The 22,470-nt window shown below is 44.9% G+C and overlaps 1 protein-coding gene across 1 annotated transcript in view; it reads left to right on the plus strand.

Annotated features, from left to right (window-relative positions):
• The first annotated feature begins 2,886 nt into the window (after nt 1-2,886).
• Sos1 (SOS Ras/Rac guanine nucleotide exchange factor 1) overlaps nt 2,887-22,470 on the plus strand; it is a 76,048-nt gene continuing 56,464 nt past the window's right edge. The window contains exons 1-2 of the mRNA XM_032908829.1: nt 2,887-2,979; nt 20,495-20,620. Coding sequence (XP_032764720.1) covers nt 2,893-2,979; nt 20,495-20,620 — 213 coding nt within the window. The 5' untranslated portion in view covers nt 2,887-2,892. The remainder of the gene's footprint in view (nt 2,980-20,494; nt 20,621-22,470) is intronic.

A 22,470-nucleotide genomic window follows, 5' to 3' on the forward strand; every position in this document is an offset into this window, starting at 1 on the left:
GGCTTGCTCCTTTTGTACTTAAATCAGATTCCTAGTGCAAGGGAATCTTGGAGTTCAATTACCAATACCTTAATGCTCTTTGATATCTTTAAGTGAATACATGTAGATTTCGCTAGCACATTCTCAAAGATCACCTATTTTCCTTTATGGATTATTTATTTGGTTATTTGAGAAAGGGTTTCAGTATGTCGCTCTGATTGTCCTGGTACTCACTATATAGACCAGGCTGGCCTCGAACAAAGTATTTCTTCTGTCTCTGCCTCCCACGTGCTGGCATTAAAGACTTGCACACCTGTCATACTACACCTATGTAGTCTTTTTTTTTTCCGGAGCTGGGGACCGAACCCAGGGCCTTGCGCTTGCTAGGCAAGCGCTCTACCACTGAGCTAAATCCCCAACCCCACACCTATGTATTCTTACTGCAAGTGTCCTCTATGCAACTTTGATGCCATTAAAAGCAATGCCTCCTGCTGTGCATATGTAATAAATCCTGGGAAATGTTAGTTTTTTTGGGGGGGGCAGGCATTTATATTCTAGTGAAGGGAGTTCACAAATACATGACTGAGAGTTTGGATAGAGTTATACAGGATGGTAGTTCATTAGGCTGATCAGAATAGGCTTCTTGGATGTTCCGATGTTTAGAACTACCCATGTGAACACCTAGGCACTCCAGACTGGGAGGAACCACGGAAACAAGAGTGGTGCTTTTTGGGAATAGGTTAGAGTGACAGAGCCTGATGAACCATGATTAACAATTGAGAGAAAACCTTAAGACTGTTTTAAGTAGGTGCCAGATTCGTAGCTTTGCGCAGAACTTTGAAGTGTGTGTTCTTTAGATTTTGAGATAGCATTTCATGTAGCCCTGGCTGGTCTGGAACTCACCATGCAGCTGAGATTGGCCTTGCTCCTCTGCCTCTACCTCTCTCCTGAGGGCTGGGATCAGTGGCTACATTACTGCCTGAAGCTTGAAATGTGTTTTAATAGTGAGAAGCCAAGGACCAGTTTTCTATAATAGTTGATTTGGTTCAGTCATTTGAGACCACATAAATCTGTTGTTGAAAATAACTGATATATCAGTTGTTCTCTGAAACTCCTTTTCTAACTCCTTCCTAAGCTATCACTCCTCTGCCTTTCTCTTTTAAAAAAGTATATTTATCTTGTGTCTGACACACCTGCCACTGAACACGTGTAGAGACCAGAACTTTTGGGAGTCAGTTTTTCTGCTTCCACCATGTGGTTCTCTAAGACAGAACTCGGGTTCTCGGGCTTGGCTGCAGGTACCCTTTACTGGCTGAGTCATTTCACCAACAGGCCTGCTCTGCTGTCTTATTACTCTGATGGTCAATGGATGGACTTCAAACTGTTGTTGAGCCGTTCAAAATGAGGGGAATTTTTAAAAAGATGTAAATCCGTGTATGCATTATAAAAGGAAAGACTTGAAGATTTCATTCAGACCCTATGAGGTGGTCTAAAAGATGGTGGTTTCAAACATTTTTCATCTGTGAGATCTTGTTTATTGTACTTCAAAACAGCAAGAACTAATGTCAATTTGAACCCAGGCTGGTTCTTCCAACTGTCTGGTCATCTATGAAATGAAAACTGAGAATTAAAACAACGCTGTACTCAGAAAGCGTTCAATGATAAGGCACAATGTGCCATAGCGCTGCACAGTGCCACTATAATAAGCATCTCCATCCTCACGATGGAAGGACAATTCATAGATACTGCTTTTACAGCATTCCGCGATTTTCACGTCTCTATTCTGGGTCGAGTACCAAGGCGAGGTGAGGGGTGGGGGGAAATCTCTGTCTTCCAGAAGCTAATTATCCAGTTGAAGCTATGAAAGATCCCAAGCAGGACGACTAAATCCACAAATAAAAGCTCGTGGGTTTGAGTAGACACACGATCAATAAATACTACCCGTATCCGTTCTCATGGCATGGAAAGGCAGATGGAAAAAGGCAGTCTCTCCTCCCACCAGACAAACCCTGAGCAGTCGTTTTTTTTTGTGAGAGGAATCTATCTTTTGTGCAATCTGTTTAGTATACAGTGCATGCTCAGGGCACTCCTTATCTTCGTGCTGGGAACAAAGTACACACACCCCTTTTCTAAAACACAGGGCCTAGGATCTCCTAGAACTGGATGGGCTCCCAGCCTGCCGGACCACACAAAGGGGGCGCTTTGCCTGCTCGCAGGCCCCCACACCCAGACACTTTCTCGGGTCGCGGGTTCGCTTTCAGGGTCCCTCAGCCCCGCCTCTGCGAGTGCCCTCCCCAGCCTCTGGCGCGCACCCCCTCCTTATCCGCGGGCAGACGGAAAACCCGGAGCGAACCGGCCTGGGCCGCCGGCGCATGCTCAGTTGCGAGCAGGTTCAGTTTGCTAGTAGGAAGCTCCAGCGCTACACCGGCGGCGGCGGCAGCGGCAGCAGCAGCGGCGACGGCCGAGCGGCCGGATTCCCCGGCAGCGACCTCGGGCCCTTCTCCTTCCTCACCCGACCCCGGCCCCGGCCCGCCCCGCTCTGGGCCTCTCGCTTGAGTTCCCCGCCGGCGAGCGGGCGCCACCGGCCCGAGCGTCCCTCCACGCGCCGTCTCTCCGAGGGCCAGGCCGTGCCGGGGAGCTCAGCCCCGGCGGAGGCGGCCCGGGGCGGAGCAGGGGCCTGCCCCGGGCGGTGGTGCGGGATGCCGCCGCCGCCACCGCCGGGCTGCGTTGGCTCTCGACGAGCGGCGCGCGCGTCCGGTGGGTGCCCGCCGCGGGCCTCGCCCCCAGACTCCTCGCCAGCGCTAGCCGGGCCGCGCGGCGCCCCGAGGGGGCCGGGCTGTGCGCGGGCTGCGGCCCTTCTCCGCGCCGCGAGCCGCCGCCCCTCCGTCCGTCCCGAGGCGCCCCGCAGGCACCATGCAGGCGCAGCAGCTGCCCTACGAGTTTTTCAGCGAGGAGAACGCGCCCAAGTGGCGGGGGCTGCTGGTGCCTGCGCTGAAAAAGGTAGGGGCGCGGAACCCGCTTCCCGGCCGCAGTCCGCGCGGGGCCCGGTGAGGGCGGGGAGGCGGGGCGCCACCGCCGTCTTTCTTCCCGGTCTCGGGTCTCGGGGAGGTCTGCTCAGGCTGTGAGGTTCCCCGCGTCCGCTGCTCCAGCAGTTGACACTCGCCCGGGGTGCGTGGGAAGGCCGCACACAGTCGGGGAGGATTGGTCTGGATCATCCAAGCGCGGAGGCGAGGGTTGGAGGAGCCTCGGTTTTCCGTGGAGGTCAAAGAAGGCCATTGCCTACCTTCTCGATCTTACCGAGCTGCGGTCAGTCTCTCGTTTTAGGAGTCCAGGGCTCTCACTGGCTACTCTCTACTGGCTACTCTCAAGTGCCCTGGCCACAGTGCTTGCCTAAGTAATTGCGAGGTTGCCTGCCAGCAAGAACATGGCCTGCTTGGTTTTGCTCGTCCTCAGTCATAACTCCCCGTTCTCTTGACACCCTCCCCCCTCCCATTACAGGAGTGATGCACATGCCACTGTATTCAGATTGGTTCTTTTGAAGTGGCTGAGAATCTTCGAACCTCGTTTGGTTTGGTGTTTTGCATCTTTAGTCTTTGTGTCTTTGAGTTTGCCAGAGGTTGAAGTAAATTATTTGGAAAGTATTTGCTACATTTTAAAAGCTTCTAAAGCAACTGTCTGGTTTGGCATTTTGAATTTCTGTTTGCCAGTAGTTAAAGTTATCCGTGACTGTTGATACATTTCGAAAGCTTCTAAAGCAACGCTTGTACCAAGACATCTGAAACAGGTGTGTTTGAATGGATTTTAAAACCAGATTGGTTTTTGTTTTTATTTGCCTTACCTGTAGAGATTGTTTTACTCTTCCAGGAGTTTTAATCTCGATTTCTTGTTGCTCAGATGATTTTCATGCTCTCTTTGCTAAAATACAGTTTTGTTACTACTGAGTATTGAGTGTTTGCTGTACCATGCAGAGCTTTTCTATAACCAGAAAGTGTTTTCATACTCCTCAGAGGCCAGCACCTTTTAGTTTCTCCTTTGCCCTGTTCTCCCCTTCCCCTCTTGGTATCTTAAGGTGGAAAACTGTTTGCTTTTTTGGGAGATTTTGCTTTTATATTTCAGACTTGGGTTACTGGTTTTTATCCTCAAATGTCTTACAAATCTCTAGGTTTTCTAAGGAAATCAAAGAGACCACCTCGTTGTGCATACTTTGTTCATTAGAGATCCCATGAGGCTTCAGTCCATTTTTTCCTTGGCTTTACCTGCACACTTGCCTGCTTAGTTTGTAGAATTGGAGAAGTATGCCTCATGACGCTAGAAGTTTGGTATCTTGACAGGACAAGATGAGACAGAAAAATTGATTTATATGTACAAAAGCTCTCACAGAACATTACCAGTTTGAGATATTCGGCTTAAAAGCAGGTAGCTCCTATTCTAAGGAGACCTCCACAATACCACTTGAGGATCCTTTGGAGTGGTGGAAGAGCATTGTAGAAGTTGGCAGACTACTGTGACCTGCCTCATGGGTGGCCCTCGAAGAGACCTATTTTGTGTGGCTGGCATTCTGGGTCTTTTTGTTCGTTTGTTTTGTTTTTCATTTTATGTAATCAGTTGCCAGTATCTTAAGATGAGAAATGTCACATACAATCTGAGCTCTTATTTTTTTTCTTTTTTCTTTTTTTTTTCCGGAGCTGGGGACCGAACCCAGGACCTTGTGCTTGCTAGGCAAGCGCTCTACCACTGAGCTAAATCCCCAGCCCCTATTTTTTTCTTGAATTAGAGATGGACTTGCCATACATTTTCACCATCAGAAAACTGCTGGAGTTGTGAGTGACTGCCTTCTGTGGAAAGGGTTTTGTCCCCAGTTCACCATAGTGTGGCTTGTGTTCTATAGCTTCCCGGTTGGCTGGCTTTCCGCTTGAAGCAGAGACGTCCCTGCAGAAGTGAGATGAAGAGGGAGTTTACAGGGTCCCTAATGCATGAGGTTCTCCTCATTTACATTCCCACCTGCAATGCTCTTAGGACACCCAAGACAAGGCTGAATATATTTCTCATATTCAGAATATGCTCTTGTAGCTTAAAACTTGAATATTGTATGTGTGTTGGACCTTTCATGAAGATGCGTCCTTGGACATTTTGTGTGGGTGTGTCCTTATCCTGAAATCTTCAGACTTTAAACTGCTTGTATAATGTCCACCAGTGTGTTTTCTTAGCTGAAGCTTTTTGGACAGTCTGCTCATTTGATCTGGCTTACTACTACTCAACCTCAGAGATTCTTCTCAGACGCTCAGGGTTGCGTTGGATAGTGCTCCATTGTTTCTTCCTAGTGTCCTATCCTAATTTACTTGTCCATATTCATGTTAGCTACCCTATGGGACTTCTACACCAGTGCTGTACCTGACACCTGTTAGGACTCATTTTGAACAAGTGTCTTTGTCTGTTACTTTGAGTTTGCCAGAGGTTAAAAGTAAATTATTTAGAAATGTTGCTACATTTTTTAAAGCTTCTAAAGCAACATTGTAACTTAGTAAATCTTCAACTCTTTCCTCCTCCTTTTGGTTTGGGATTTTGAATTTCTAGCCATTATATGTTACTTTTATTTGCCAGTGGATAAAGTTATTTGGAAATGTTGCCAAGTGTGTAAGGGGATACTCATAATAAAACTGACCCCCACCACCAGTTTTTAACTTCTTGGTTAATGGCTTTAAACTTGTATTTGACTGGTCCAAAACTGAAGCCTAGGACTCCGGTCTGTGTACTGCTGCCTGCCTTCAAGCAAAACCTTACGCTTATCAACCTCTAACATGCTCTTGTACTCTACTCTTCTAACTGCTTGGAGTTTCCTTTCCAAGGTTACTGTGGTAGCCTCTCAGTTGAGTTCCTTAGCCCCAGTCCACTTGCCTTTACATATTTCAGAAGTTATAAAGTACTTTTGAACGTGTTATACATTTGTTCAAAATTGTTGATGGCCTTTAAGTTAAAGTTGGGTGTTTTAGCATGGAATTTTTAAGACGGCTTTACCCTGACCTTCCTATTTGATTTCGTATCAAAATCTTTCTAGAGAGGTCTGAATGTATTTATTAGGCCCCACAGTGTCTTCCCTCTACATTTATCACATCCCACAAACAAGTATTGCCCTTGGTACTAAGGATAAATGACATATTAAAAAGACCAAGTGGATGTGGTAGTGGGTATGTCTGAAGAGAGGGCTTGTTCTTAAGCCAGGGCTTTTGTTTTTAGACAGTCTCATTCTACAGCCCAGACTAGTCTTGAACTTGCAGCTTAGCTGTCTTGGCTTAACTACCCTGGTCAATGAGGTGTTCTAAATAGGAAAGTAACACTTGGTTTGAAGTTTAGAAAACTCACTTAGGTCAAGGAAGGGGAAGAATGAGGCCTAAGATAAGGGAGAGAAGCGGGAAGGCTCCGTCTGAGAGGAGGTGGGGGAGAGAAGCGGGCAGGCTCCGTCTGAGAGGAGGTGAGGGAGAGAAGCGGGAAGGCTCCGCTGAGAGGAGGTGAGGGAGAGAAGCGGGAAGGCTCCGCTGAGAGGAGGTGAGGGAGAGAAGCGGGAAGGCTCCGCTGAGAGGAGGTGACGGAGAGAAGCGGGAAGGCTCCGTCTGAGAGGAGGTGAGGGAGAGAAGCGGGAGAGGAGGTGACGGAGAGAAGCGGGAAGGCTCCGTCTGAGAGGAGGTGAGGGAGAAGCGGGAAGGCTCCGTCTGAGAGGAGGTGAGGGAGAGAAGCGGGAAGGCTCCGTCTGAGAGGAGGTGAGGGAGAGAAGCGGGAAGGCTCCGTCTGAGAGGAGGTGAGGGAGAGAAGCGGGCAGGCTCCGCTGAGAGGAGGTGAGGGAGAGAAGCGGGAAGGCTCCGTCTGAGAGGAGGTACACAAATTTAGAGGGTTAGGATGGGTGCTCTGGGAGCAATGTTGAAAAGGCAGAACTTTCAGACCTAGCACTTCATTGTGGGACTGGAGGATATTAAGGAACTTTGGGATGGAGAGACAGGTGACGTAATGAAATGGTTTGGAACATGTTGAATTTAAAGGCCTTTTGGATTGTCTAGGCCTATTTCTCCAGTTGGCAGTCCAGTTTTGAGACCTGATGCAGCCAATCTGGAGGTCTGAGATAGAATAGATGAAGTGTATCTATAGAAAGACTTCTGTGTGAGTCAGGTTTGATGGTGCAGACCTGTTATCCCACCTACTCAGGAGACTAATGCAGGAAACTTAAACATTCAAGGCCAGCTTGGACAATTTCTGTAAGAACTTGTCTCAAAAATAAAAAGTGATAAAAGGACAGGGGATGTTGCTTACTAGTAGATTAGAGTGCACACCCAGTGTGCATGAGACCTGCGTTAGTCCCCATTATTGACAAAGGAAACATATGTGTGAATACTGTGGCAGGTCCATTCAGCTCCACACAGCAATCTAAATGTTTGCTAGTCTATCAGGAACCAGCGGGGAAGTGAGTGACTGGATTGTGATGCAGCTGTATAATGGAGTAAATGGGATGTAGGTTACTGATGTAGATGCAATATGGCCAACCTGCTAAATAACTTGAGAGCCAAACTAAAACCAGCATGTTCTATAAACTTTCATTAAACTGTAGGGAGTACAAACTGACACACACCATTGGCTATTATAAAAACAGACTTCTAGGTTACTGTGCGACAGGCCTGTCCTCACAGCACATGAGAAGTGAGGGCAGAAGACCAGGAGTTAAGGTCACTCTTAGCTACACGGTGAAAGAGCGACAACAAAACCAAAAGGAGGCTCTTATGTCCACTTATCCTGAATGTGCTCATGGTGTCTGTCATGGGTGTGTAGTGCTAGCTTGGGTCAAATCTTACAACTCAGATGTATGCAGCTTAGTGTGACTGGCTGTCCGTGAATACCAATTAGCCATCATCTTAGACTCTACTGCTGTCCTACTGTGTGCTTTATCACATGCCTATCCACTCGTCCCTCCCATTAACTGCTGCTTTGTTTTGAGACGTCTCTCACTATGCAGTCTGGAAAACACCATGAAGCCCAGGCTGGCGCCAGACTTGTGGCAATGGTCGTGTCTTGGCCCCTCCCCCTCCAGTGACGAGCTAACAAGTATGAGCTGCTCCGTCCAGCTTATCTGATTTCTTTAAAGATAGGGTGCCCGCCCGCCCGCCCGCCCATCCGTCCATCCGCCCATCCGCCCGCCCGCCCATCTGTCCATCCGCCCATCCGCCCGCCCGCCCATCTGTCCATCCGCCCATCCGTCCATCCGTCCATCCGTCCATCTCTTTAAGCTGGGTCCTCTGGCTGCCCCGCCCCTCCCCCCTCCCGTGCACCTGGGACTTCAGTGGTGCCCTGATGAGTCTTATAGTTGCAGGTATAAGCACACTTTATTACTGAATCCTCAGCCTGCGCCAGGAACTAGAAACCAGTAGCCTTCTTAACAGTTCCTTTTGTTTTAGTAGATTTATATGCAGTGGAACACAGATGCTAGTTCTAGTGCTTAGTGAATGTCCACTATCGAAGTCTCTACTGAGGAGCAGACCGTTACCTTCATGCCCTCTCTCTTTGCAGAGGTAGCCACTGTTGTAACCTTTCACCGCCCCACATAGGTTAATCTTATCTGTTCTGGAATATCATGTAAATAGATTCAAGTAGTGTGTATATTTTTAGTGAAGCACTTGAGAGTATCCTCTAAGAATTCAGTCCTTTTTTCCATCATGTGACTGTGTCACAGCTTGTTTATCCTGGTGGATGGATATCTGATGCCTTACATATGGAGCCATTGTCAAATAAATAAATATAATAATCTGCCATAAATGTCCTTTCATACATTTAAAAATTGTACTTATGTACTTGTGCGTGTATGCACATGCGTGCACGGATGTGGAGGTCACAAGACAACTTGCAAGACCGTTCTTTCATTCTGCCATTGGATCCCTCAGATCAGCCGCTGGCATGGTGGCGGGTGCACCATTAGGCTCCAATGGTCTTCTTCTTGAGACAGTGTCTCATGTAAAAGGGCTGGCCCTGAACTCCTGATGCCCCTGCTTTTGTCCTCCTAAATGTTGGGGTTCACACTCAGCTTCCATGGTTCTTATGGGCGTCTGTTTATAAAACCTTTTATTTGTACACAAATACCAAGAACCATTACTTACAGGTTAGAAATCTGTTTATGAGAAGGAAACTGCTAGGCCTTTCCCCAGGACGGTCGCGCCGTTTAGAGGTCTCCAGGATACTGTTTGACATTACCAGTCTTCAGTTTCAGTGGTGTGAAGTGCTGTCTTACTTTACCTGCCTCTTGTATCCCCTGGTAGATAATTATGTTGATCAACCTTTTATATTCTCTTTTGAGTGTGTGTGGAGGGGAGAATGGGTGGAGACAGACACACAGAGAAAACATAGGCATTGATTCTCGTCTTCCACTGTGTGGGTTTTCAGGATCAGACTGAAATGATCAGGTTTGGTAGTGGCAGTAGACACCTACCCCTCTGAGTGGCCTTGCTGGCCTCCTGCTTTCTTGTTCTTATTAGTCATTCCTGTATATTCCTTTGGACAGTGTCTGCTCAACTCTTCTTTCCCATAAAACATTAAATTACTTTTTCTTTTTAGTACTGAATTATTAGATGCCTTACATATTCTGGATAACTGTTCTTTTGATAAGTTATTTTATGATTTTATTTTATTTTTTTAGGTAAGGCCTCACGTAGCTTGTGATCATCATAGTTCTGCCTCCTGAGTTTCTACATCTGAAGTGTTTACTATCACGCTGGGTACATGTATTTTCTTCTAGCCTATAGTTTACAAATTTACTTGTCTAGTAGTAGTGTTTTTGACAAGTAAAGTTTTTTTTTTTATTATTAACTTGAATATTTCTTATATACATTTCGAGTGTTATTCCCTTTCCCGGTTTCCGGGCAAACATCCCCCTCCCCCCTCCCCTTCCTTATGGGTGTTCCCCTCCCCACCCTCCCCCTATTGCCGCCCTCCCCCAACTGTCTAGTTCACTGGGGTTCAGTCTTATGGACCCAGGGCTTCCCCTTCCACTGGTGCTCTTACTAGGATATTCATTGCTAACAAGTAAAGTTTTAAACATCTACCCATCTATCCATCTGTCCATCTGTTCATGGTTTCAAGTAGCCTAGGCGGGGCTTAAACTTACTATGTAGCTGAGGCTGGTTTTGAACTTCTGATCCACCTGCCTTAATGTCCCAAGTTCAGGGATTATTGACCTATGTCAGTCACTGCGTCTGCTTTGTTTTTGTGAGGTCTTATTCTGTAGCCCAAGTTGGCTTAATTCGTGGGCCGACCTTCCGCTCATAGTCTTTGTGCTTCTGCCTTCCAAGTGAGGCTAATCCAGCAGGTAGACAATCTGAAGGATCACTGCACATCCACGGCAGCTCACAACCGTTTGTAACTCCAGGACCACAGGCTGTGGCACCCTCACATAGAACAACAGGCAAAACAAACAAACAAACAAAAAAGTGTCATTGCCCTTCAGTGCTAAGGAGAATTTGCCCAGGCCTCAGGAAGTCTTTGAGTGAAAGTTGACTGTCCCAGGAATGCTGCCTCTCTGAGGAACAGAGTCGGCCTTAGTATGCTTACCCTGCCCGGTGATTGACTAGGGGGAGCTGGTTACAGGCATGGCCACTGCACAAACACAGCGGTGGGTTTCAGAGTGCAGCAGCTGGGGCCCTTAGTCAGTTCTACTGCCTGCAGTCAGATCTGAGAGGCCCATTGTTGTGGTCAACCAGGCTCTTCTCTGGCTATGAATTGCCTGATTGGGATAATTCAGTTACAGTTTTCCCCCATGTAAAGTAGGTGGTTTGGTTCCTTCAACACTTGATATTTTAGAAAAATAAAAGATACCTTGGAGTAAATAAAAACAAAAACTTAATTTTCATTAGAATTTAATGGTATATATAAATTGCTTCCTCAGACAGAATAAACTGTGTTTCCTAGTGTGACGGCTGGTTTGTGCAGTTAGATACGCAGTTAACAAAACCACAGATAGGATAGTAACTGTGACGAAAACAGTTCAGTGATGCCTAGATCGTTACTATGTAACTAACATAGGGCAGTCTTGGATCCTGGTTCCTGAGAGGCAGACAGAAACAACGGGCAGGTGAAATTCCTCATGAATTTAATCTTGTTAAATTTCCAATGAGGTTGGAGGTGCATGGGAGAAAACAGTAAAAGGAGGGAAAGTGTTTTCAGTTTTTGAGATGGCCTCCTAATGTATAGCCAAATGTGGCCATGAGCCCAATCTTCATGCCTCATTGAAAGTGACTTAAAAGTTTAGAATTATGGGCACTTAGTTACTATGATGTTACTATTTTAAAAACCTATTTTATATAACATTTATTTATGCTATGCCATAGTATGTGTGCTCTGAGGTCAGCACAGTTTTCGAGAGTGTGACCAAATAGTTTCTAGGGATTTGAACACAGGGTATCTGGCTTGGCATTGGACTTTTTATTGATGAGTCATCTCCCTAGGTCCTCATAGGTTACTCTAAATTAGGTATTTCTAAGCTGTAAGATGAATTTGAGAATCTCTTTTTAAAAGTTATATGTATATGGGCTTGTGTTTGTGGGTGTGTGCCTATGTGTGTGTATGCATGCTTACGTGTGTGCTTCTGTGCATGTATACATGTGTGTATATACACGTGTTCATGCATATGTGCTTGAGTGCACTTGTGCATGCAGGTGTGCACCACAGTTTGCAGAGCTCAGAGAACCAAGCTTGGCGATCAAGTTTGCCAGCTCCTGCACATTGTCCCCAGATCTTCATGGGCATTCCTAGTCACGTATGCCTACACATGTACACACTGCGGACACTAGAGAAGAAGAAAAGGAAGGAAGGGGTGTATATAAAAGTTATTCTGAATTTGTTCAATCTTATGTCTTAAAACACACTGTCAGTTTAAATTTTCTTTCTTTTTTCTTTTAAAGTGTATTTTAAGGGCAAAAGAGATGACTCAGTAGTTGAGAGCACTTGTTGCTCTTGCAGAGAACCCAGATTTGGTTCTTAGTACCCATATGATAGCTCACAATCACTCCGCTCCAGTTGCAGGGATCTGATGCCCTTGTCTGACCTGCACAGACACCAGGCATGCATGTGAAGCACACACATATGCAAGCAAAGCACTCACAGGCATAACACAAATACATACGCCTGTGGGAGCACACATACATACGCCTGTGGGAACACTTAATTAAGCCTATGAAAATTTAAAATCCTTTTCAAAGTTGTCAGAAATGTCAGAAGTTTCAATACCCGCAAAAAGCCTTTTGTCTTGCATTTTCTGGGATATAGTTTAAATTTGTCCACAGAATTTAAAATGACATTATCAGTGAAGTCAGAGATCTTTCACTAGAAAGTCACACATGGGACATACAGTATAGAAATAATTACACAGGGGTTGGGGATTTAGCTCAGTGGTAGAGCGCTTGCCTAGCAAGCGCGCAAGCGCAAGGCCCTGGGTTCGGTCCCCAGCTCCGAGGGAAAAAAAAAAAAAAAAAAAAGGAAATAATTACACAAATTAAGTGATCCCTAACTACATTTCTTTTAAGGCATTTTCATTTTTTTTCCGAGACAAGGTCTCTGTAGTCCTGGCTCTCAGTGTAGTTGATGTATAGCTTACAGTCATCACTTATAATAGCACATTTGCATTCATGACTAAGTCTGTAACTTGTTTTTTTTTTCAGACAGGCTCTCATGTAGCCCACACTGGCCTCAAATTATAAGTAGCTGAGGATGACCTTGAACTCTTGATCCTTCTCACCTCCACCTTTGTAGTTCTGGGACAGGCGTCTGCCACCTTGCCTGTGACCATTTTAATGTGGGTATTATCCCCATTTCATAGATTAGGGAGCATGTCTGCTCAAATTAGAGCAGTGAACTTTAAGTCATGTCTTACATTACTCAGGGGTGTAAGAATGCCCTGCATTAGTCCTTCCGTACTTGTACATCTGGTATGAGTGTTTAAAAATGTGTCTTCTGTTCTAAGACTTAGCAAAGCCTCTAGTTAAACTACGTTCTTTTAAAATGCATTCTTTCACAATTAAGACTTAATTTTTATTTACTTACTATTATCGTGTGTGTATTACTGGGGGAGGGGAGACCACAGCCTTATGTCTAGGGTGACTTAGTAAAGCCTCTTCCGTTGTTTTACGGTTGTGGGTTCTGGGCCTGGCTTATGCATTTGCCCAATGCCTTCCTACTGAGCGGTTTGGCCTGTGGATCTGCACTGTGCCCCTCCCACATGTGCACACAAAAGAAGTGAAATGTAATGCATTTCTTGAACTGATGTGAGACTAAAAAGTAATGGCATAACTGGGTGTGGTGACACACACCCACGTGCAAAAACAGCGCTCTGCACCAGCGGCGGCAGGGGCTGGGATTGAAGGCCAGTCCCAGCCGTAGTAAGATCCTGTCTTTTAAAAAGTTAATGTAAGAGCTGTGGTCTGAGGAGGGAGTGAAACCCTCCAGGTGCTTTGATCACCACTTTTCAGATTGACTTTCTAGTCCTAACAGAAGCTCGCAGCTAGCAGTGCCTTATGAATGAGAAAAATTCTAGCTCTCTGGAGGTGGATGTAGGTGGATCTCTGAGATCAAGGCTGGCCTGATCTACAAAGTGAGCCCCATCTCAGACCAGAGTCAGGGCTAAAATGGAACTTTCTGTTGTTCTTTTGTTTTTTTCCTCCATCTTTATTAACTTGAGTATTTCTTATTTACATTTCAATTGTTATTACCTTTCCCGGTTTCCAGGCAAACATCCCCTTAACCCTTCCCCTCCCCTTCTATATGCTTGTTCCCCTCCCCATCCTTCCCCCATTACCGCCCTCTCCCTAACAATCACGTTCACTGGGGTTCAGTCTTGGCAGGACCAAGGGCTTCCCCTTCCACTGGTGATCTTACTAGGATATTCATTGCTACCTATGAGGTCAGAGTCCAGGGTCAGTCCATGTATAGTCTTTAGGTAGTGGCTTGTCCCTGGAAGCTCTGGTTGGTTGGCATTGTTGTTCATATGGGGGTCTTGAGCCCTTCAAGCTCTTCCAGTCCTTTCTCTGATTCCTTCAATGGGGTCCCGTTCTCAGTTCAGTGGTTTGCTGCTGGCATTACGCCTATGTATTTGCTGTATTCTGGCTGTGTCTCTCAGGAGAGATCTACATCTGGTTCCTGTCGGCCTGCACTTCTTTGCTTCGTCCATCTTATCTAGTTTGGTGGCTGTATATGTATGGGCCACATGTGGGGCAGGCTCTGAATGGGTGTTCCTTCTGCCTCTGTTCTAAACTTTGCCTCCCTATTCCCTGCCAAGGGTATTCTTGTTCCCCTTTTAAAGAAGGAGTGACACATTCACATTTGGTCATCCTTCTTGAGTTTCATGTGTTCTGTGCATCTAGGGTAATTTGAGCATTTGGGCTAATAGCCACTTATCAATGAGTGCATACCATGTGTGTTTTTCTGTGATTGGGTTACCTCACTCAGGATGATATTTTCCAGTTCCATCCATTTGCCTGTGAATTTCATAAAGTCATTGTTTTTTTTTTTTGTTTTTTTTTTTCCGGAGCTGGGGACCGAACCCAGGGCCTTGTGCTTGCTAGGCAAGCGCTCTACCACTGAGCTAAATCCCCAACCCCAAAGTCATTGTTTTTGATAGAGGAGTAATATTCCATTGTGTAGATGTACCACATTTTCTGTATCCATTCCTCTGTTGAAGGGCATCTTGTTCTATTCACTCCCTTTCACGAAAGCCTCAGGAGCAGATTGTCAACACAGTCAAAGTTCTGTGTCCATCACCTAACCTGACTGGCTGAAAGTTGGGCTGGGCCATCATGGTTTTCCTGGGTTTACCTCAGCAACATAAGGAAGATGTTTTGGAGTATAAAAGGAGAAATGGATTGCAGTGAACTTTAGAAAGACCAGTACCATCTGCTCTGTGTGTGCTGTGGTCCTTCCTTTGGATTCACCGGTCTGCTGAGCCGTGTTAGATACGAGTATGTGTCCGGCTAGTGGTCGGATGCATTTTGCATCGATAAGTAAAATCACTTTTCTTTATTTTTTTTTAAATTTTTTTTTGAGACAGAGTCATCTACATAGCCCTGGCTCTCCTAGAACTCACTGTGTAGCCCAGGCTGGCCTTGAACTCACAGAGATCCTTTGTCTCTGCCTCCCACGTGCTGGGATTAATAAGGTACGTGCCGCCATACCTAGCGATGCTTCTTTAAAACAATACAATAGTATAGCATTGAATATTTGTTTATATTTCAAAAAGTCAGAATTTCCTGTTACCCTAAGAAAGATTTTATAAAGTTATAGAGCCTTTATTTAGTGTAGATGTGTGTGTTATTCAGTGTACACAGTGTCTATATCTAAAGAGAATATGCATTCTCTACTGTGTTTAACAAATTTTGGTCATTTTAGGCAGTAAATGTTATTATATGGTAAAATCCAATCAGAATGAAAGGATAGGTTTTCTTCCAGAATTTAAATTATTGCTTCCATAAAAGTTAAAGAGAGACAATTGGCTAATTAAATTCTGACTGAAAAGCATAGTTTGATTTCACTTAAATGAAACTAAAAGAGAAAAATTGTACCAAACCACCATCCATGCCTTTGTGTGAGGTCTTTTTCTTATTTTGAAGTTTGTTTTGGTTTCACATCACTTAATATTAAAATGAAAAACAGTATTTGATTTTTAAAAACTTATGACCAAACTCACTGGAATACTTCATTAGTGCTAAAGGTTGGTGAGTGAACATGTCTGTGAATTATAATTTGACTAATATTCTTGCTAAGAAGCACTATCTTATAGCTGCATACACTTTAGTTTATATTTCAATTAGCCTATCATAATTTTTTTCTAAGCATTTATTTATTTTATTATGTTTGGGGTATGGAGCAGAGAATAAAACCCAGGGCCATGTGGGTGCTAGTTAAGTATTACTGCACCTCCAGCCCCCTTGTAGGCTTTTAAATAGTTAATTGGCTTTACTGCTGATTAAGTACTCCTGTTGATAGACAGTCCGTTCTAATTTGTTTCTATCTAGGCTGTCATTGTACAATGTGTGCTTTTTCCTCATGCATAAGTACAAGCCAGGTTTATACTGTATCCTTTAAATTATACAGCTCTCCTTCCGTCTTCCTGTGGGCTCCATGGACTCAGGCTGCCCGGTGCCCTCACTTGCTAAGGCACCTGCAGGCCTCTTTTTGGTTGTGTTCATTAAAACAATGTAGCTCAGGTTGGCCCTCAACATCTGACCCTCATCCCCCACCTCCCGAGTTTTTGGAAGATACACATGTGCTGCCACATTGGGCTGGTTCTCTTCATTTTTAAAACAGTTTAGTTTTATGTATTTTGCCTGCATAGGCCAGAAGATGGCACCAGGTCTCCTGAAGCAGAGTTATAGTTCTGGGCGCGGGACCTGGATCCTCTTCAGGTTCTAGCTGAGGGGCCCTCTCTTCAGCCCTCTCTGTCACGCAAACAGTGACTGTAACTTAGTTTGTTTAAAGAATAATGAAATACAAAGATTAAAGCCATTTACCTTTTTTATTTTTGAGACAAGGTCTTAGATAACTCGGCTGGCCTGGAACTTACTATGTAGCCCAGAGTGGCCTGAACTCTTGACAGTCCTCCTGCCTCAGTTTCCTGAGTGTTGGGATTACAAGCATGAACCACTGTCCTCTAATGAGATAACATTAAAAGCTATTGCTGTCATCATCATTATGTTTTTTCTATGTGTGTGGTGTTTGCCTGCATGTATGTCTGTGCACCTTGTATGTGTTTGGTGTTGGCTGAAGTCAGGAGTCAGAGCCCCTTGACTGAGCGAGTCCCTCGTGTGGGTGTCAGGGGTAGAGCTCGGCTCCTGCATTGCTGAGCCATTTCAGACTCTCTCTCTAGTTAAGCTGCATTATACAGCACAAGCGCTTGCCTTCACCCACCGACTGTGGGATTGCAGGCACAAATGACTGCCCAGATTTGAATTTTCTCTCTATTATTTTATATTTTTGATGTTATGTTTATGTATTGGCTTCCCGCTTTTCTCTCCTTTAAGTAGATTACACTTCCGTTGCTTGGCTGAGCCTTTTCTTACTGGGCACAGTGTGTTCCGTGGTTGATATATATATTTTTTTTTTATGTTCAGATTTGCTCAGTCGTTGCTCAGCAGGTCCAGGGCCGCCTCTGTCGTTTACATTGGGGATGAGTGACGAGGGTTTTAGAGGCCTCTAAGGTGGTCAGAGGTGGGTCCAGGCCCACCTCTGTATGGTTCTGGGGTTACCTGGGTATTGAGCATCTGGTGTCTCTTTGGGAATCATTGCTTTATGGGACAGAGGGTCTCGTCTTTGTGGGAAACAAGCTATATGGAGATGACCTTGCAGCACTGAGGCAGGCATGTGTGTATCAAAGTACAAGTTGCCGTTTAGGGCACTTGTGGAGGTGCAAGCTAGGAAGGCTTTGTGCACCACGGTGATGGGCGTTGCTTTCACAGATGTTTCCTGATTTCTTGGTGTGATAACGTTACACAGATTATCTCATGATGCCATGTTGCACTGATGTATGTGTGCAAATCAATGACCTTGATGTTGGCTTTAACTCCTCAGAGGAAGGCTGTTGGGTGTGCCAGGTCCTTGGGGACCTAGCTATCTATGTTGTACTTGCTCTGCATCCATTAGGACTACCGCTCAGACCTCAGAACCCACATTAAAATAACAAAGACCAGGCATGGCTGGGTACCTGTAACCTGCACTGGTGAGAGACAGGCAGATCTCTAGAGCTCACAGCCCGCTAGCCTATCCAAAATGGCAAACTTCCAGTTGAAGAAGAGACATTGTTTGAGGCAGTAAAGTAAGACACCTGTGTCCTGCCCTGCCTTCTGCATTACATGCAGTTGCACACTAGTGTGGATACATGGAGCATGCACTTAGGCACACACACACATAAATAAAGGAAATAGAGCTAGGCTTTCTAAAGCCTTTTCAGCTTTTTAGAGACATTAGCTAGAAAGGGCTATTAAAGATTCATTAGAATTCAACACTGTTTTCTGGCAGTTTACCCCACAGTTCCTGAGTATTCTTGGACGACTCATATATCAAACAGACAGAAATTCATACAAAATCTGGTAATAATAGCAAATAAAATTGTTATATAATGTGCTAGAGTTTACTGCAGATAAAGTGAACCATCAGGATTGAAGCCAGCCAGTCCTTATTCATGAGGTCGTATCTTTTATTGAATATAGTGATTGTGTCTTACAAATGGAGTTGCTGTCACATTGAGTAAAATTCCTGTTCTTGTCTGTTGAACTCAATTAAAGGTATGTGCTTTCATAACTAGCTCCACCTTGATTTTTAGGACAGGGTCTCTCAGTAAAGTTGGAGCTCACGAATTGGCTAGATAGGTGATTCCCCTACCAATCTCACCAGAACAGGTATCACTGGTACATACCACACTTGACAGGTGCAGGGTTTTTTAAATTATTATTTTTAATTTTTTTGCAGTTTTTGATTTTTAAATGGGCTCTAGTCATTTAAACTTGGTCTCATGTTTGCATGACAAAAATTATGAGACTAAAACCCCCTCACTAGTAACTTTCAGAAAGGAACTTGGCCGACAGCCCCTTAGAAGCATTGCTCCAAGTGACTATAGGATTCACTTCTAATAGATTAGCCATGAGGATATAGAAAGACAGTTTGAACCATCAAGGCACACAACCGAATGTACAGAAGTAAAACGTGTTCCCATAGTTTTAAAAAGGGTGATAGCATCAGGATACGTGCACACAGTGACTTACAATATCACAATACCCACACACGTCAGTCAGAATGTACGGTGAATGGAAAGGTGGACTTAATCCCTGAATTCTCAGCTCCCCATTATTTTAACTGTGTGTAGCCATTGTCTCAGTCAGGGCTTCATTGCGGTGAGAGACACCATGACCATGATAACTCTTATAAGGACAACATTTAATTGGGGCTGGCTTACAGTCTCAGAGGTTTATCAAGGCGGGAAGCATGGCAGCGTGCAGGCAGACATGGTGCAGGAGAAGGAGCTGGGAGGTCTGCATCTGGATCTAAGGCATCCAGGAGGGAACTGTGTGTTTCACATTGGGTTTGTGTGCACAGCTTGAGCATGTAAGACCTCAGGCTGCTGCCCCCACAGTGACACACTTGCTCTAACAAGGCTACACCTCCTAATTGTGCCACTCCTATGGCCAAGCATTCAAACACATGGGTCTATGGGAGCGAAAGCTATTCCAATCACCCTAGTCATCTGATAAGTAGAAGAGCTTGTGAACAGGTCTAGTTAGGTTGGCAGCTAATAATACTGACGGCGGTTAAAACGTGCTTTCAGCTTCCAGGGCTGCTGCTTCACCGGTAAAATCACTCAAGTTCTAAATATTCTCAGGCAGTTCTGAGTTGTTAGAATATTATTTTTCTTCAAATATTTACCTTTAAAAATCATGTAAAGTGGATACGAATGTACTTGGGATATACATTTTTAAGAAAAATCCTCCTGAGTATGCTAGTAACATTTTCCCCACCCCGAGGCTGTCATCCTCTCCAGACTGAAGGCCTTCTGTCAGTGGGTACGTGTCTTAAAGCACATCACCTTCATCAGGAATGGCCTTTCTTGCCATACTATTTCTGACCCACAGTGAGCGATGAAAGGACGCAAAACTGCTTCGCTGGTCATTAAAGTGCAAGCTTTGTAGTAGCCAACAGAGAAAAGTCAGGAAAAATAAAGATTATGAAATGATTGTCCATCTTCTCACTGTGTAGCAGACTAAGCCCAACTCGTCACCGTGCTCATGCCCCTCTCCCCGTCTGTGTGTATGTGCATGTGTGTGTGTACACATAGAGAAGTTAGAGGACAACGGTTTTTGGGTGTAAGCTCTTCCTGTCCACTTTGTTGAGGCTGCCACACAGGCTCTCTCTGGTTTTCCTGCTGGGCTGAGTCTCCTGGCTAGCCGGCCTGCCAGGTTCTTGGCAATTCTAGTCTTAGACTCCCATCTGGCTATAGGAGTGCCGAGGTTACAAATGTGTAATTTGTATGTGGATCGAACTCTGGTCACTAGGCTTGTGCTTTCCATCATCTGAGCCATCTTCTCGGCCCGTCCATGTAAGGCGACTTTGTGTTCAATGTTTGTACTGTGAGTGCTTTGCATAGTACTAGATGCCGGAGATCCATGAGACTGTGAGGAAGGCAGAGTTAAATGGGATCATCCAAGGTCAGCCTCAGCCAAGTAGAATGGTAAATGACTGTTCTGACTGGGTCTGGGCAGGGGTCCTCCATAAACAAGGCTTTATCACCACCTTAGCCTCCTTCTCACGCTTCCCATTTCTGTATGGCATTACAAACCATAGTATATGCAAAAATACCAAAATTACGGTTAGGTAACTGGATCTTTAAAAGATAGAATAACATGTATGGTGTATGAGACTGGGAACTAAGGTTGTGAAACCCTGATTTGGGGGTAAAATTCAATCTATATTTGTTGGCTAGTCCAATTTTAATTATTTTCCTTTTTGTTTATAGGTTCAGGGGCAAGTTCACCCTACTCTTGAGTCTAATGAGGATGCTCTTCAGTATGTTGAAGAATTAATTTTGCAATTACTAAATATGCTATGCCAAGCTCAGCCCCGGAGTGCTTCAGATGTGGAGGTATGGCAAGTGACAGCTCCTGTCCTCTATTGTCCGTCTGTATTTCTAGCCTGTAGGTTGGTTGTGGTGGCAGTGAAGGGGACAAGTGCTCTTCAACTCCTTCATCGTCTCTGTAAACTTTGACCTGGGTGTGTGGTAGCTTATTTGTGTCTTGGCTGTGAAATGTTCAGATTTTACTTTACAGTTTAAATAAATAAACAACTTCACGTTGCTACTAGACTGAGCTGAGACAAACCTCTATGTAGTCCTGGAACTCATTATGTAAACCAGGATGGCCTTGAACTCAACGGAGATCCTTGTTCATATGAGCATACAAACAGGACAGACAAAGGTTTCAATCCCAAAACATTTCCTTTAAATTTAGAGAGTCAGAGGGCTGATAATAAAATATCTGAGGGAGAAATATAGAAAACACTGGCATCAGAGGATGAAATTACAACTTTGCTGGTAAAAGTTACAAAACAAACGTGGATATGCAGTGACAGAGCTGAAGGTTCCCAAGGTATGGATGGCATTTAAAGCGCTGAGATGCAAACACTGGTGTTGGTGCAGACTTTAGGACCAGCACTTAGGAGGTGGAGGCAAGGGCATCAGGTTTCCAGGTCAGTTTTAACTACATAGGAAGTTCAGGGCTAGCCTGGGCTACGTGAGATCTCAAAAAGCAAAACAAAAGAGAGCCTGGGAGAGTACTTTATTTATTCTTACCTTTTAACTCCTACATTCACAGGACTTTAGTTGGGTGTGGAAATTTTTAAAGCAGTGGAATCTGGCATGTGGGCTATAGGCTAAGTCCTGAAGGAGATCTGCATTTCTGTTGAGGCAAATAAGTATTTAGGAACATTGGCGTGAGGGGTCTATATAGCTTATTGACAAGGTTACCCCAAGCCTTGGGTTCTATCCCCAGGGCGACCAAAGTAGGGGGTGTGTTGGGGGGACAACAAACACCAAGTAACAGGTTTGGACGGGTTCAGAAAATACAGTGCACTGGGCAGTCCTCGCTTCTTGACCCCATCTACAGTAGGTTCTTCGTGGTGGTCTGGTTTGGTTGTTGCTGCTGAGACAGGATGGCATCTAGCCCAGGCTGGCCTTGAACTCAGCCTGCTGTACAGTCAAGAATGACCCTTGGTCCACCTGCTCCATCTCCCCGCTGCTGGGATTTCAAGAGTTTCCTACCAGACCTGACTGGCTTCATTCTGTAAAGTCGGGCTTTTTATTCTTAATTTCTTTTAAATACCTGTTTATGTTGTTGTTTCACAGAGACCTTGAGTAGTACCATGGCCTGCCTGACTCTGTATCACATTAGCAATTCCACTTGAGTTTTCTTTGATCCTAGCTATAGTCTTCCATGGTTTGGCAGGATCCAGACTGACAGGAAGGGCTCACAAATGTCACCTTGCTCAGTATGCTGATGTCGGTACAGTCTAGAAATCTGCTAATCTGCTGACATCAGATCTTACTATGTATATCTACAGAACTATGCGTGTTTCACCTTTAATTAATATAGAAAGCCATAAATTCCCACGTGCAGGTTTTGTGCTGGAGATAATTTTGCAAGAATATGTAAGAATATAACTAATGGAAATACCGGTCATGTGTGTGATAAGCTTTATTATTTCTTTTTAAAGTATCTATTGTATTACATACAGTTACATGTGTCTGTACACATCTGTGTGTAGGTGCCTGCAGAGGCCAAGGGAATTAGGTCTCTGTCTTGGTCAGGGTTTCTACTGCTGCAGTGAAGCACCATGACCAAGAGCAAGTGGGGAGGAAAGGGTGTATTTGGCTCACTTCCACATCCACTGTCCATCACTGATGAAGGAGCTCAGGCCAGGAGCTCAGACAGGGCAGGA

Source organism: Rattus rattus, chromosome 7 (assembly GCF_011064425.1).
Source record: "Rattus rattus isolate New Zealand chromosome 7, Rrattus_CSIRO_v1, whole genome shotgun sequence".
NCBI lineage: Eukaryota > Metazoa > Chordata > Mammalia > Rodentia > Muridae > Rattus > Rattus rattus.